A 15,983-nucleotide genomic window follows, 5' to 3' on the forward strand; every position below is an offset into this window, starting at 1 on the left:
TTTAAATAGACGTTTAACGTCAGTGTGTTTACTCTTTTAGAGAATTATATACTCTTTTATAGGGCTGTCGAAGCGCTCAGTAGCGTAGTCTGCACTGGTGTGCAGAAGAAGAGAAAAGCCGCTGAAATGCACCGTATTTCCAACAGCGTATGCTCTTTAGAGGTGAGTGGAACAGCAGTGGGTTTTACTCAGCTCGCTGAAACACAACCGCTCGGCTCCGAAGAAAAAATCTGTCTGAACAGATGCATGATTCCCTCCTTTTACACCCGTATGTCCGCGGGAGGGACATGCAACTGTTCTCCAATTCTCATTGGCCTTTTCTCAAAGATTAGAGTTAACCGAGGTTCTCAAGAGAGACCCCTAGTGTCACTACATCGACACAACGTCGAGTGAGTGACAGAAGGGGAACCACAATTTTCAAGCGAGCGGTTTTAACAGCTTGGTTTAAATAAATGCTCTTTTTCTATTGAGGAGGACATTTTGAGTTATCAAACTAACAGTATATTTGTATAGTAGAATGACCTCTTATATGCCTAATATTTAGGAACGTTTTATTCCTCATGTCATGACCCCAACATTACAGCCCTATTTCGCAATTCCTTATGGTCACGCGTGTGGCAAAGAAATTACACAGTTTTTTACCTACTTACAAAATCTTATAAATGACTGTGTGTAGTTTTGTTTTGTCATACGTAATTGCAGTCTGTGTGTTGTTATATTGAGTGTATCCATTCACATTGTTTTTCTTGTTCTTCTTATTGAGAACATAATTGCGCTTCTCAATGGCTATAATCACTGAGTCATTATTGGAGCTCTCAATACTGTAAAAACCTCACACAAAAGTATGACTACACATACAGATGGAAGTCCTGTTAAAGTGAGTGTATCAATTCTCATTGTTTTTCTTGTTCTTCTTATTGAGAACATAATTGCGCTTCTAAATGGTCATAATCACTGAGTCATTATTGGAGCTCTCAATACCGTAAAAACCTCACACAGATGTATGACTACACATACAGATGGAAGTCCTTGCCACTGTAAATGGTGTTTTGTGCATTGTGTGCGTTAAAGCAGTAAACAGCCTGCGGTGATGAGAATGAACATCACAGCAGAAATAAGCACAAGAATTACATTATACTGAATATTTGGGTTTCATCATAATATATCAGGAAAACACAAGCTTTAATAATCTCTGTTTATGTTTAGTTTTTTATTTAAAGGATTTGTGTATCTGTTTGCTTGCCATTATTCTGTATGTGTGCATGTGTCTTTGATTGCAGGGTGTTTGTTTTGTGTCTGTGCACATGTTATTTGTACTTTTAGTGTATTGTGTGTGTGTTTTTGTTTTCGTCGCTGTGTATGTTTGTAGTTTAAGACTATGTCTCTGTTTGTGTGTTTTTGCATTTGTTCTTGTGTGTGTGCGGTAAGCAAGGACTATGTTGCGATTATCTCCCCTTACAGACTGGCACACACACACACACACACACATGTTGTGTTTCCATGTTTTATGGGGACTTTCCATAGACATAATGGTTTTTATACTGTACAAACTTTATATTCTATCCCCTAAACCTAACCCTACCCCTAAACCTAACCCTCACAGAAAACTTTCTGCATTTTTACATTTTCAAAAAACATAATTTAGTATGATTTATAAGCGGTTTTCCTCATGGGGACCGACAAAATGTCCCCACAAGGTCAAAAATTTCGGGTTTTACTATCCTTATGGGGACATTTGGTCCCCACAAAGTGATAAATACACGCTCACACACACACACACACACACACACACACACACACACACACACACACACACACACGTGATCATCACATGAACAATAAATTATAAACAGTTAAAAATGAAGTGAGATGCTTCTCTTTCCCTGTCCAATAAATCATAGTTAACAGATCTATTTCACTACTGTCTTTTCTCTTACTTTTCTCTCTTTCTGTAATATTTGGAATAGTTTTTATTTTGAAATGTGTTATTAAGAGAAAAAAAGCAACATCGATGCTTCCTCTGGACTGGTTTGTGGAGGATTTTGGCAGTCTAGGAGGGTATTTGAACCCAAGTTTTTCCGTTCATGGTCGTGGGGTGCAAAGTGATGGAGATTCTGCTGAGAGCCTGTCTCAGAAATGAATGTGTTTTATTTTGACAGTGTGTGTGTTTTCTGTTGCAGGTTTGTGTCAGGGAAAGGCTTGGTGATCTACCCAGAGATCGGGGACAAACTGGACATTATCTGCCCCAAAGGGGACATGGGGCGGCCGTACGAGTTTTATAAACTCTACTTGGTAAAGAAAGAACAGGCAGAGTCCTGCAGCACCATACTGGACCCTAATGTACTGGTCAATTGCAACAAACCAGAGAAAGACATCAAATTCACCATCAAGTTCCAGGAGTTTAGTCCAAACTACATGGGGCTTGAATTCAAACGCTTCACAAACTATTACATCACTTGTAAGTAACTCTTTATAACTTGGCTGCACTTTTGGAACAAGATGGTTCATGAAGAGATAAGATGAAATAATCACTTCAGAAAATGCCAAAACTTGTATTGTAAGGTTAGGATAGTCTATAGTAATTATAATGGGCTTTCATTTAAGAATAATAGAAGTCAGTAGGAAGCCCCCATTTAGCTCACAAAAAATATGTGCATGTGGGTATGTTTACTTAGCTCTAGTTTGGGGATAAATGTGTCCCCCCGTAAGTTAGCTAAATCTGACATAAATTCAGGGACATCCTCAATTGGAAAACCGGTTCATAAATATTTTTTTCAATATTTTTATAATTAAGGGTTATTCGTTCAGGAACTGTATTACACTGGTCCCACTGTATGTTTTGAGTCATTCATTTGGGAATCAGACTACACTAGTTGTGCTGTATGTTTCGTGCTGTAGATTTAAAAGAACTGGCTCATCATCAGAGTCATTAATTCAGAAATCAGACTTCACTTGTTGCAGTACATGACTTATGCTGTGCACTATAAGAACTGGCTCATCATCAGAATCATTCATTAAAAAATCAGACTACACTAGTTGCACCTCATGTCTCGAGTTGTAAATTTAAAAGAACCAGCTAATCAGAGTCATTCATTTGGGAATCGGACAACACTAGTTGAGCTGTACATTTCACACTGTAGATTCCAAATAACTGGCTCATCATCTGAGTCATTCATTCGGGAATCAGACTTCACTTGTTGCACTGCATGTCTCAGGCTGTACATTTAAAAGAACCGGCTAATCAGAATCATTCATTTGGGAATCGATCTATACTAGTTGTGCTGTATGTTTCACACTGTAGACACAAAAAAACTGGCTTATCATCAGAGTCAAGTAAAAAAAATCACATCTTCTCTCACCTCTTTTTGTAAAAGAGGTTTTCAGTGAGTGAGGTTTTCAGCCACAAAAAAGAGTAACAGTTGGATTCTTTATTTGATTATAGATTCTCAACGGATTTCTTCTCTCTTTGCTACGTAACATTTTACACCTGAAGACTTGCACACAAACATGTACTTTACTGACAAACTCTCTTTCGCAAAGTTCTTTAATCTTCTTGTCTTGTCTATCTCACACACCCCTAAGTACATCGAAAGAATAATAAAGTATTACTGACGCCAGTGATTAATCATTAATCCAGAGTCTTAAACGTTTCTCAAAATGATGAGAACTCTCAGAATATGAGATGAAGAAAGCAGTGGAGAGCAGGATAAATGAGACACTCTTTCTTTTCGTATGCTCAGTGTGCACCCTCCTTTTATCTCTAGCACTCTTTTTTTTAACTCTTTCCCCAAGGATAGTGGGGGAGAGAGAGAAAGAGGACTCTTTCAGTCAGGCATGTCTCATTGGTTGTCTTGCCTCACTGAGTTCTTGGTCTCTTGGCTATGACGCCCAGACATGTCCCATAACCCACTTCACCTCTAGTGACCCATCACAACAACTACACCCCCAGCAACCAGTGGGACTGCTATTAGGTCCATTAACACAAACACACACACATAGACTCCCAGACTAATAGTTCTTTTATCTTGCTCTGGTGAAAAAGATGAGTCTGGTTAAAATCATTTTGCTGAAGTGTGTGCACGTGTGTGTGATTCAAGTTCAATGATTTTTGCTGTCTTGTCATCTTTTTTCAACTGGTCATCCATTGAGTTAATAACTCAGCAAGAGACTTTCAAGCGTGACAGTTTCGCACACGTCCATACATTCCTTGTCAAAATCCTCTCGAACAATGTTTTTACAACCCTGTCAGTCTGCATGTTTGGTATGTCGCATTGTTACTCATTTACATTGTTTACATGCAGTGAGTTCCTGAACTGATTGTAGTTTGGCATCAGTTTAGATGCAGTTAATATAAACCTCCCCTTGTGCGTGTTAAATGTAAGCAAGCTGTCTGCAGTCATCTAAACTGACCACTAACTAGAATCCTTTTAAAATGCACACATACACTTACACAAACACACAGATGTTTCAACAATAGCATATTGAGCTAATTACCCTAAAAATCCCCAAAATTAAAAAAACAAGCAAAACAACATTTTTCTGAGTAGATTTCTAGTTTTTTCTGTCTTTCTCTTGGTAGGCTTGCATTTCTTGTGGGATAAGTTTATGATGTTTTAATTCTAACATTTATGATATTTTAGTAAGCATTACAGTTAAGAGTCAATGGCTCTGATTTACTAAATGTCTGCATGCATAAAAATATTCAAACTTAATAGCAGGCAAAAAAAAGGTCAGAGCTGATTAACTAACGTAGTCTTTTAAAGATTGCGTCTTTCAGATGTGCAAGACAGAACGTCTTGAAAATGTTTGCGTGTTTCCCTGAAATGAATATGCAATTTTGAGGCGTAGCTCCAAATGTGCATAATAAAGGGAGTGTAGATGCAAATGAATCAAATTACACCCACAAAGTGATTTATCAAGCCTGAATGTCATTTCAGAATCAGAAACTACGAGTGCAAATTAATAAGAATGAAAGGCGGGTATTAATCTGATTTGCACTGTGCATCATACTGCCATTGTTACAAAAAAGAGACTTTGATAACAGATAATATGTAGAATACCCTTAATTGAATTAAAGTAATTAAATTAATACTCATGAAAAAATGTTTTTTTCAATTATTTAAAAACTCAGTATCATAACTGATAACATCATTAGCCTACTAACAATTTATGCCAAATTTATGTCGTAATTTAATGTTTTAAACATTGTTTTTAACTGCCGAATTTTTAAAATGGTGGTTCTTTCCAGTTATTGAAGCATGCCGATACATCTTTATGTGCAATTTACATAATATTGTATTTTCTTTGTGAATTATGAACCATTCAAGTATAAAGTGTCATGTGCATTCTCTTCATCTACTCTTACTATAGCTTAAATAGCTATAGTATAATTGACGATATCATATAATTCTATAAATAAACATATAAATGTCATATTGAATAAAAATTCAATGGTATTTAGTGAGAGCTGTACTATAATTGCATTTGGTGCAAGTACCATACGCAAAAGCCTCCTTTTGGAGGCTGTGTCCAAAATATTTGCATGTGTAGTTATTTGCAAGACTTTTCTTAGTAAATCACCCTCAAAATGCCCACGACACGCACGCACAATTTCATCGATTGCACAAGCAAATTAGCGCCTGTTATTTGAGATCTTAGTAAATCAGGGCCATTGTGTGGTTAACCTCCTTATAGACAATACATTTGTTTATGATCAGTTAGCAATGAGCTTGTTCTGATTGTTTCTGTTGATTTCAGAGCAGTTACATGGAGCTGCTGCCATCACTAATCCTGACAAATCATTATGTGTCACCTGCCCACCCACCTTGAGTCTGCCTTTCAGGCTTGACAATGCTTTTTCAGCTGCTACACCTCCAGATGCTTTTTATCCATCCATGAGAATCTGCTGTTCCTCCTGTCACTATTTTTGCCTCTTTCTGTGTGGTGTCGAGTGTCTCTCTACTTCTTTGCCTTTTCTGTGTTCTCTGTTATGTGGCTGTGTTGCTTTCTGTGACACTGACTATTTCTCTGTTCCAAAACCTAGTGAGCTGCCTGTGAATGTAGCATTTTGAGGCATCAAAAAAGCTTCTGACACGAATGCTATTAGAAAGGTTGGCTTAATTATGGTCCTAAGGCAGAATCACGTGTATCTTTTGATGAGAATTTAAGATGGGAGATGGTGCAAGATTTTATTTTAAAGTAAATACTTTGTTTTTATTAAAAAGTTATATTTTATTCAATACTGAAAAGTAATGATAAAAATAGTTATTAGTATCATTATTAATATTAAGAATTGTTATTAATTAAAGGAGCATTCCCAGTTTAATACAAATTAAGCTCAATCAAAGCATTTGTGGCATGATGTTGATTACCACAAAAAATTGTTTGTATTCTGTGTTGTTTCTGAAAAGGATTTATAATGGAAGTGAATGGGGCCAGTGCATAAACACTACAAAACATACAGTTAAAAAGTATAGCAAAAGTATAGACATATTACATAAACATTATATGTATTAACATGATTTTAATTTGATAAAACTGCTTACTAACCTAATTTTTGTTGTTATATCCAATGTTAACATCCAACTTTTCATCATGACAAAGCAACACCACTTAATGCCATAACGTTGGTATATCCCTGATTTTATCACACTAAAATCATGTTAACATTATTCTTATACCCAATATTTGCATGTGCTATGCCTTTCCATGCTTGTCAGAGAATTATGCGGTTAGTTTAACATGTTAATGACAAATTTGATTCAAATCAATTGCATGTTGAGTTGCCTATTTTGTGGCACACAGAGTTGCTGTCTATGTTGTGTGTTCCAAATCAGTCGCTTATGAGATTCCATAACAGATAGTATGCTGTCTTAGAAGGCAGCTGCCTATATGGGCTCTCTAAGTTTTGGAACAGGCCTTATGTTTCCATATCCTGCGGAGCTCACAACTCATCAAATCATTATGCCACCATATTTATACCCAAACACCACTCCTCATTTCATAGGAAGATCTGTCCATCTCTTTGATTTCTCTCCTTTTAGTTCACAAGATTCAGCTTTACCCTTCACTTCATCTGCAATTTCAATTAACTTCAAAATTACACTACCTCTCGGGACAGGTTATAATTGAAATCTAAACTCCAAACTCTAATTCATACAAATTATCAGTTTATCCAGAAGGCTGCACATGTCAATATGTAGATTTTTCCCTACAGAGGTTCAGAGCACTGGCTCAAGAGGCCAACCCAGCTACTGAAATCCCCCCTTTCTTATCCTTTATCCATGTAAAGATTTGTCAAATCGCCTCCAGTCTGTCTGCGGAGGTTCCTTGAACCACTGTCCATGCTCACATCCATCAGTTTCAGCTTCCAAATTATACGTTAACATTATCCTGTCAAGGCGTGGCACAGTTTTAGCACAAGTGCTCCATACACATTGAGCTGCTTTGTTGGTACGGATGTTGTCGGTTCGAGTCAAGACTACATTGTGTCTGGAACACTCTCTCCCTCTTTTTTCTCCTCTATTTTCACATTTACATTGCTGGTATTCGCACATTTAGCTCTGTATGAGCTGTTTTTATTGTTGGAGTATTACTCTTTGGCTGGGCTGGGGTCACAAAGTCTGGGCTTAGTCAGATACTGTCTCTGTTTCTAATTTTCAAGAGAGATTCTGAGAATTCCCTCTCTTTTTATGGCCTGGTTTAATTCCACCAGTATGTGTTCCAGAAAGACACTGGCCTTGTCTGATCATCTGTTTCACTTTTGTGTGAATTTATTAAGCGGTACTGGTCTGAAATGGATCCTGTTAGTTGTTTGAGGGTGGAGAGCCTGTAGACCAGAGAGTGATTTGAGCTCTCATGCTGTTGAGAGCTTCAAAATGAACAATAATTTGTGATGTTAACTTCAGAAGCATTCTAAAATGTAGAGACCTGATCTAGACATTTACCATGACAAACTAAAGCTCAAAGCCATGAGAGGCCACGCATTACAGTGATTTTACTAGATGTGCAGAACAACAAATTTCACTGATATTTAAACATACATTTTAGAGTCGACTAGTCTAAAAGTAAGAAATCCTAAAAAGAAAAAAAAAAGTAAAAAAACCTTGTGTGTTTATGCGGCCCATTTAAAATACTTAATCTATTCCAACAGCCAAATTTGACACTAAATTTAGCTGGAAAGGAGCATTTATCTGCAACGTGTTTGCCTTGCATTATGATCATTGTAGAACATTGTAGAACTGAACCAAGGTTAGTGTATACAGGCATATAAATTGAAAACAATTGAATGAATTGTGCAGGACCAATAGAGCAACCCTAATAGCATGTTCAAAATGGGATTCCCCAAAAGTTACTTAACATATTAATATAGTCAGGACATCGCTGAAAATAATTAACAGGTAAGCTGAATCTATGAGGGAAAAAAAGGGCTGAAATATTGAGCCTATTTCACATGCATTAGCCAATAATCTAATATGACAGCTGCTTGATTATGAAAATGTTACCTAATAACAGGTCTGTGAGAAATGTACAAAATATCTTATGTTTTGTTCTAAACATGACATGCAAAATAAAAGATAGAATAAAAGATAGTTTAAGCTTAAAGCCCAAAGCATACTTCGGTCAGATGTACAGGATGCGTAACGCAAATCTTGTCATCAGCAGAGTGCGCGGGCACTGAACAATCTTGATTTTTCTAATTTGAACGTGCAGAATGTGCCTGCGACTGGAGTTTTTTGCACTAATTAGTGGGTCCACAAGGTGGCAACACTTACATTTTGAGCCGTTGCTGTCACAATGAAGTGCTAGAAGAAGATGTAATTGCCACTAAACATAAGGCGCTGAAGGTAAAAATAACAACAGTGGATGTGTGCAAGTGTGTGAGGAGGTCTGGAGATACCTGTCTCATAGCAGATATAGCGTGCATGCGCCAACCGCCTGTGTATGCGCGCAGAGTTATATGGAGTACACTTTGACAGGCTTGCATTTGACTGTACATTGACGCTGAGCTTTCATGTCAAATTGGAAGTGTACCTAGGACTTATGCTGTCGGCACATCATTGAAAATAGCCTTCTTTTTTTTCTCTCTCCCCTTTTCTCCCCAGTTTGCAATGCCCAATTCCCAATGCGTTCTAAGTCCTCATGGTGGCGTAGCGACTCACCTTAATCCGGGTGGCAGAGGACACATCTCAGTTGACTACCACCCCTTGAGTCGCAGTTTGAATCCAGGGTGTGCTGAGTGACTGCAGCCATGTCTCCTAAGCAAACAAATTGGTGCGGTTGCTAGGGAGGGTAGAGTAACCTTCTCGTGGGCGCAATTCTTGGTTCTCGTTCACAATGGGGCGCGTGGTAAGTTGTTTGTGGATCGCGGAGAATAGCATGAGCCTCCACGTGCGGAGTCTCCGCGGTGTCATGCACAGCGAGCCACGTGATAAGATGTGCGAATTGGCAGGCTCAGAAGCGGAGGCAAATGAGACTTGTCCTCCGCCACCCGGATGTTTCACAAAAACATTTGTCTTAAGATGGTTATTTATATCTTCAACTTTAGTGTGTCAATAGGAAAAATAAATTTTAGGGTGTGTTCACACAGTTCGGTTCTCTTGGTCCTCCTGGTCCGGACCAAAAATGAAAATAATAAATTTATTCCTGGCATTTTTAACACTGAACCTAACGATACAAAACTAAAGGCATCAGGGAAAAGTCACGACCTGATTGCACAGATTTTATGACGTATATTTTTTTATGGAATTTACCGAACATCCAAAACAATGCTGGCGAAATGCGCTCGTTGTATATATGTATATGTGGTGGTATTTTTACAAGCTGAGAACAAACAAAGAGTTAATAAAATGTGTAAAGTAGTCAAAACAATGCCAGGAATTCCTCCGTTGTACACACAAAGAGGATATGCTGCAAGGACAGCTGATAGGCGGTTCCGACGCCAGTACCAAACTGAAATGGGAAACATAGCTCCTATTATGAGACGAACCAGGTATGCTTGAGGTCAGTATTATGCAAATTATTTCCTGTTTTTGGTCCGTTTAGATGTCTTTGGTCCTTGTTGCATTCATATATCAATCGAACCGTACCAGAGTTCGTTTGGAAGACCAAGACCTTATTCACTCTAGTGCCATCTTTATTTATGGGAATGACAACGAGGATGTGAGGGATAGACTTACCATCTGTAGGAAATTTGTAGAAAATCAGATGTGTTCTAGGAGCTTTTTACAGCTTTACACCATTTGTGCCATTGAAGAGACTGTAAGTCTAGCCCTCACAGCCTCGTTGTCATTCCCATTAAATTTAAAAGATGGTGCTAGTGTGAATAAGGTCTGTTGCCTCAGTCTTTACTGTTACCGGATGGCCCAGACACAGATACTACAAGAGTGCAAATTGAATGAAATCTCAGATGCAGTTTATTGTGCTACTCCAATCCCAATCAATAATTACCAGGTAATGGTAAAAAAATAAATAATAAAGAAGCCCGAAATACACATGGGACTCTTATTTTGAAATGTCAGCACTCTCAGTTGTTAGCTCACTGATGGCTGATTTGCTGAGAAAGTGAATCTGATTCAAAATGCTAACCTAACTCCCTCAGTTCTTTTCGGGTGATTCCGGTTCAAAAGAGTAATTTGGTCACGACTCTCTCATGATGGGTTTGTAGTTGCGTGTATTGCAGTGAGCTCGTCATCACAACAGAACGGGTGAAAAGAAGTGCGAGACACACTGGTGGTGCTTGCTCTATAGATGTATTCAATAACTCACATGATGATATCTGACAAAAACGTATATGAACACACACAACCTGACTGTCGCCAATGGCGACAAGATTTTTAATTATAGTCGAAATTAAATTATTTTTAATTATTTTTTGTTTTTGTTTTTCATAAAAAATACTGTCGTTTAATTTTTAGAAAGACTATCTACATAAGCCTAATCACAGTAATGTGGTGCTATCTGTTGTCTGACCTGTGGTTATAACCTGATTATTAATGCCAATGTTAAACAATGAATGAACAATAGTAAACTTTCATGAAGGCAAGTACAATTTAGAGTTCAGTGGACAAAGGGACAGACTATTTACACATATTTTTTTCTCCTGTTCTATCAAACTCCTTTTCTAACTGGTCATGTTTGCCTCAGATATTCTAAAGATGACTTAAATCATTAGGTCCTGTCGAGCTTGTGTCATTCTTGTTAATAAAATCTTGTTATAAAATGTCAAAACAAATGCATGCAGTTAAAGTTTCCAGTTACTTTTATCACTCTTTGTAGGGCGGGGGATTTGGGCTATTAAAAATGCTGAGTGGCTGGTAGGGCTGGGTATCGTTCAAAACATTTAGATACCATTAACTATATCTTCACTTCGATACCTGTTTCTAAACAATACTTTTTTCGATACCCATTTTATGAATTACTTTTAACAAGATTACAAACATTATCTTAATAAAACCTTTGGTTTTATTTTTTCAGTTTGTTGACTTTATATTTTACAGACACAAAGACTCATCTCCTGAACCTTCAGGTCTCCTCATGCCAGGGTTAGCAGGGGCAGAGGCTATAACATTAATGTGAAGAGAAAAAAAAAACAAAACAAGAAAGCTAAACTGTTAATTCAGCCAACCCTAAGGATAAGTACGGTTTAACAAGATAACTAGTTTAATGTGAGTTAAACTTGATCAGTTACAGTCAATCTTAAAGCATTTTTAGCATTGATTTAGCTAGCTATCTATAGCCATACATCCAAACAATATCTAACATTATAGGTCCCAGTTTATAGGACTATGTCACCGTGCACAGAAATGTTAATTTAACAAGTACACAAGCATGTACCACTACAAGTTAGCCGATTCTGTTTGTTGGTTTGGTTGCTAAACGTTAACCTTACCTGTCAGAGTCCCAGTCATAGCACCGCTGCATTCATCAGTAGTTTTGGAGGAGGACTCGTGTGGTGGGCATGTTGAAGGAAGCTCTTTTGCAGGAGGACGCTGAGAGGATGACTGCACTGGCTCAGTCTTCTTGCAGTCGAAGACGGAGCAACTTTCTGCTCTTAAGTTTATTCCTTGTACTGTCAAGTGCTTCATCAGATTTGTCTTGTTGCCAGTCTTGGCAGCAATTATCCTGTCGCAAATATTACATCACATGCTTTTGGCATCGAGCCTGGTGAAATATAGCCACACTTTTGATCTTTTTCACATCTTTTACATCTATGGGGGTTGGGACGCATACAGCCTCACGTGTGAGCCAAATCTCTGGTCGTAACCGCCGTAAACTAGTGTTTTTCCTTGATGCCTAAACACAGCCAATCACCGGCACTTTTAGATTTGGGCACATCTAGCGTGCAATATGCTAATCACTGACATTGACGAGATTAACCCTTTAGGCATCGAAATTTGGTACCGAACGACAACACATTTTTTGATACTCGATTGTTTAGAGGCAATTCGGTACCCAGCCCTAGTGGCTGGTGACTTTAGAATACCACTAGCCACAGTGGCCAGTGAGCCAAAAAGTTAATGTCAAGCCCTGATTGGTATACTATAAACAATTCTTCTGCAGTTGAAACTTGTGCATTATTATAGACTTTAGGGTCACAGGTGTGCATTTACAGTCATATTACAACTTGGCTCATCCAGAATTTAGAGTCAGAACTATCCGTTTTATAAATCAATCTTACCCTGCCCAGTTTTCTTTATTTTTCACTGATTTAGAAACCATGGATGAAACGATTAATAATGTTTGACATCCACTAACTCATTCATCAAGGTTTACCTCTGCAAAAGAATTTTGTTGAAAGATATCAAATTGTCAGAAAAGACGTGTACGTATGTACGTGTGTGAGAGGAGTTGATTTGAAAAGCATAACAGTGGAAAGAATACCGTCATACAGTCAAGGGAGTGCTAAAAATGATGGAAAGAGAAAAGGCGAGGGATGGAAAGTGAAAATATGGCGAGCAGTCAGAAGATTTTGTGATTATCGCTGCATGAAATGCACCTAATGACCAGATGAGGAGGAGTGTGTGACTGCTTGAAAGGCTCTAATGGTTTATGTGATGTTTTCAGGATTAAGGGAGTTAAAAATGACTAAATTAGAGGTTGTTTAGGGTCAGCTTGTCTTCCGTGTGACTGTGTTGAGTGTGTGTTTTTGAGGATGTGTTCGGTTCTGTGGGTATTTTTGTGTAAGGCTGTGTCAGCAACATATGATTCTGATTTCAGACCGGCCAACTTTGAAGTAATTCTGACCAAACCACTGCACCAGAATGATAAGTGTGTGTGTGTTTGTGTGTCTGTGTGCGTGTGTGTGTGTGTGTGTGTGTGTGTGTGTGTGTGTGTGTGTGTGTAACCTCTCACCATAACTGTCTCTCAGGCCACAGCTGAAGTATGAAAATGAGTGGCTTCATTTCACTGTGGTCGCTCTGGGGTGAGAGAGGTCAAATATCACATTGAGCTGTGTGTGTATTTGCGTTTTAGATGCCTGATTTTAACATATCCTTCGACACGCAAAAAAATTAAGAGCAAACGGTTGAATTTAGATGCTTTGTAACACAAGAGGAATTTGGCTGTGATTGCCAAAGGCCATTGAATACCAATGCAATATCCATCTAGACATATTTAGCTTGACCTTCACCTTTATTGCAAGAATATATATAGTACTTGCAAAATATATACTTGCAATTAAGGGATAATAAGTCATAATGTCCTTTGTAAATATAAAATTAAGCTAGGGCCAGTTTTATTAGATACTGTCATGTGGCAGTCAGTGTAAAATCATTTACACCAATGTTTAGTGTAATAAAATTGTTTATTAGCATTGTTCTTTGCCGTTTTTACTTATTTAATTTTTTTCTGGAATCAACAAATTGTATAACCACAATTTCACTACAAATTCTTTAAAAGGTCATATTGTAAATGTTTTATTATTTTTTAATAATGTTTTTTTTCTGAAATGTACTTATAATATTTGTAAAAAAAAAAAGAAAATTAACAAAAAATGTGTGTGTGTGCCACATTTTTTTTTTTTGTTTGTTTTTTTTATAGTTTCAACTGCTAGTTAAATTTTTAAATGTGTGTGTGTTTTTTTTTTTTTCTCAAAGCCTGCATTAAATTAAGACAAGTTCACAAAACTATCCATGACCAAGTGTTTTGCTGAAATTGTTTAGTTCAGTTGAGACAGATAGGTTCAGGAACCTTAATGTCCATTTCAATATATTATACATTTTTAACACTAAATGTTGTATATGTTAACATTAGTAAATGCATTATGAACTAACAATAAACTATATTATTTTTATAGATTTAAATTAACATATTAATAAATGCTGTAAAAATATTTTTCATTGTTAATCCATGACACCTAACACATTTTCTAATGTTAACAACTTTATTTTAAATTGTTCCCATATTATTTATGCTACTTCCTCTTTACTATCGTTGCAAATGTATACAATGTATGCAAAATATTATTCATATTTGAAGTTTTCAGGATATACTGATGACAGAATTAGTGAAGTGTATTATAAATTGCTTTTTACATTTATAATATTGAACTCACCTATTAGAAATATGGATACTGCACACAAATGTATCACACAAACACACACTGTAAATCTGTTGAGAACTGCAGTCAAACTTTGGCTGTGTTTTTGGTTTTGTGTTTTTGATATATCTCAACTCTTTGGCAAGTACTACACCTAAAAAGACACTGTCAGCTAAACTACTTTTTAAGCTCTTTGAGGCAGAAGCATTTGTGTGTGAGAAAAAAGGATAGAGAGAGAGGAATAAAGCAATATAAGACCGGGAGAGTTCATCTTTCTTTGCCTGTTGGGACATGGAGCACCAGGTGCAACAAACCAAGCAATATTTCTGCAATAGGTGTGTATGCGGTTGCTCTAGTAATGGTCATTGTTGCTGTAGTGATGCCCATGCGGATGTCCCAGTAGGCGATGAAGGTCAGTGATGCATGATGGGTCACACTACCCATGGAGCTAATGCACGTAATGAGTGTTTGTCTGTATGTGTAAGAGACAGGGAGTGAATTTGTAAGCTACATCAGAACACAGACTAATTGAAGTTTAATTACTTCCCATTGTGCACATTCTCTTTTTGTGTTTCCCATGATAACACTCACAGGTTAAAGGTGAAGTGTGTAATTTCTGAGCCATTAGTGGCACCAAACAGAATCGGTCGGGACACTCAAACAAACAGAGCAATGTTTGATAATTCAACAGAGTCACAGTGTTTCTTTACACATTAAACTGTATTTAAACATCAAAAAAAATTCAAATATATGACAAGGTCAACTAGGCCTTTAAGGTCAGTGTCTGTTGAATCCAAATGAAATGGGCTCCTGTTAGCATTGAATTCTGGGCGATCTGGATTACTGCTGTTGAGAACACACACACTGCTGCCGACTCCATCCATTCAACAAATCCATCTGAACTCGCCACTCTGCCTCATTAATCGCAGAACACTTTATCCAGAAATGCTTTTAATATGCTCTGCATGCAATAAACATAATGGTTCGTGCTGTTGTTTTTAAAATGCTCCAATTTGCTAGAAATACAGATAGTCATCTGCAAATACAAACAGTATGTGCTGGTCATTTTGTGCACGTACAGGTAATTTGACTGAATGAGTGGCAGTGTTTATGCTGCAGAGATGAAAGAAAGAATGAAGAAAAAAGAAGAAAGAAAGAAACGAGGGAGGAAGGGAGAAAGAAAGAGAAAGAAAGCAGGGAGGGAGAAAGAAAGGAAGGAAGAAAAAAGAAGAAAGGAATAGAGATAGTAGGAAAGAAAGAAAAGAGGGAGGGAGAAAGAAAGAAAGAAAGAAAGAAAGAAAGAAAGAAAAGAGAGAGAGGGAGGAATAAAGAAGAAATTAAGAAGGAAGAAAGAAAGGGTGGTAGGAGGAAGAAAGAACGGTAGGATGTAGAAAGCAAGAAGAAACAATGAGGAGAGGGAGGGAGGGAGGGAGAATGAAAGAAA

At 37.4% G+C, this 15,983-nt stretch overlaps 1 protein-coding gene across 1 annotated transcript in view; it reads left to right on the forward strand.

Moving 5' to 3' along the window:
- The window catches only part of efnb1 (ephrin-B1), a 75,653-nt gene that overhangs the window by 30,289 nt on the left and 29,381 nt on the right, over positions 1 to 15,983 (forward strand). The window contains exon 2 of the mRNA XM_052109425.1: positions 2,181 to 2,458. Coding sequence (XP_051965385.1) covers positions 2,181 to 2,458 — 278 coding nt within the window. The remainder of the gene's footprint in view (positions 1 to 2,180; positions 2,459 to 15,983) is intronic.

Source organism: Xyrauchen texanus, chromosome 3 (assembly GCF_025860055.1).
Source record: "Xyrauchen texanus isolate HMW12.3.18 chromosome 3, RBS_HiC_50CHRs, whole genome shotgun sequence".
Lineage (NCBI taxonomy): Eukaryota > Metazoa > Chordata > Actinopteri > Cypriniformes > Catostomidae > Xyrauchen > Xyrauchen texanus.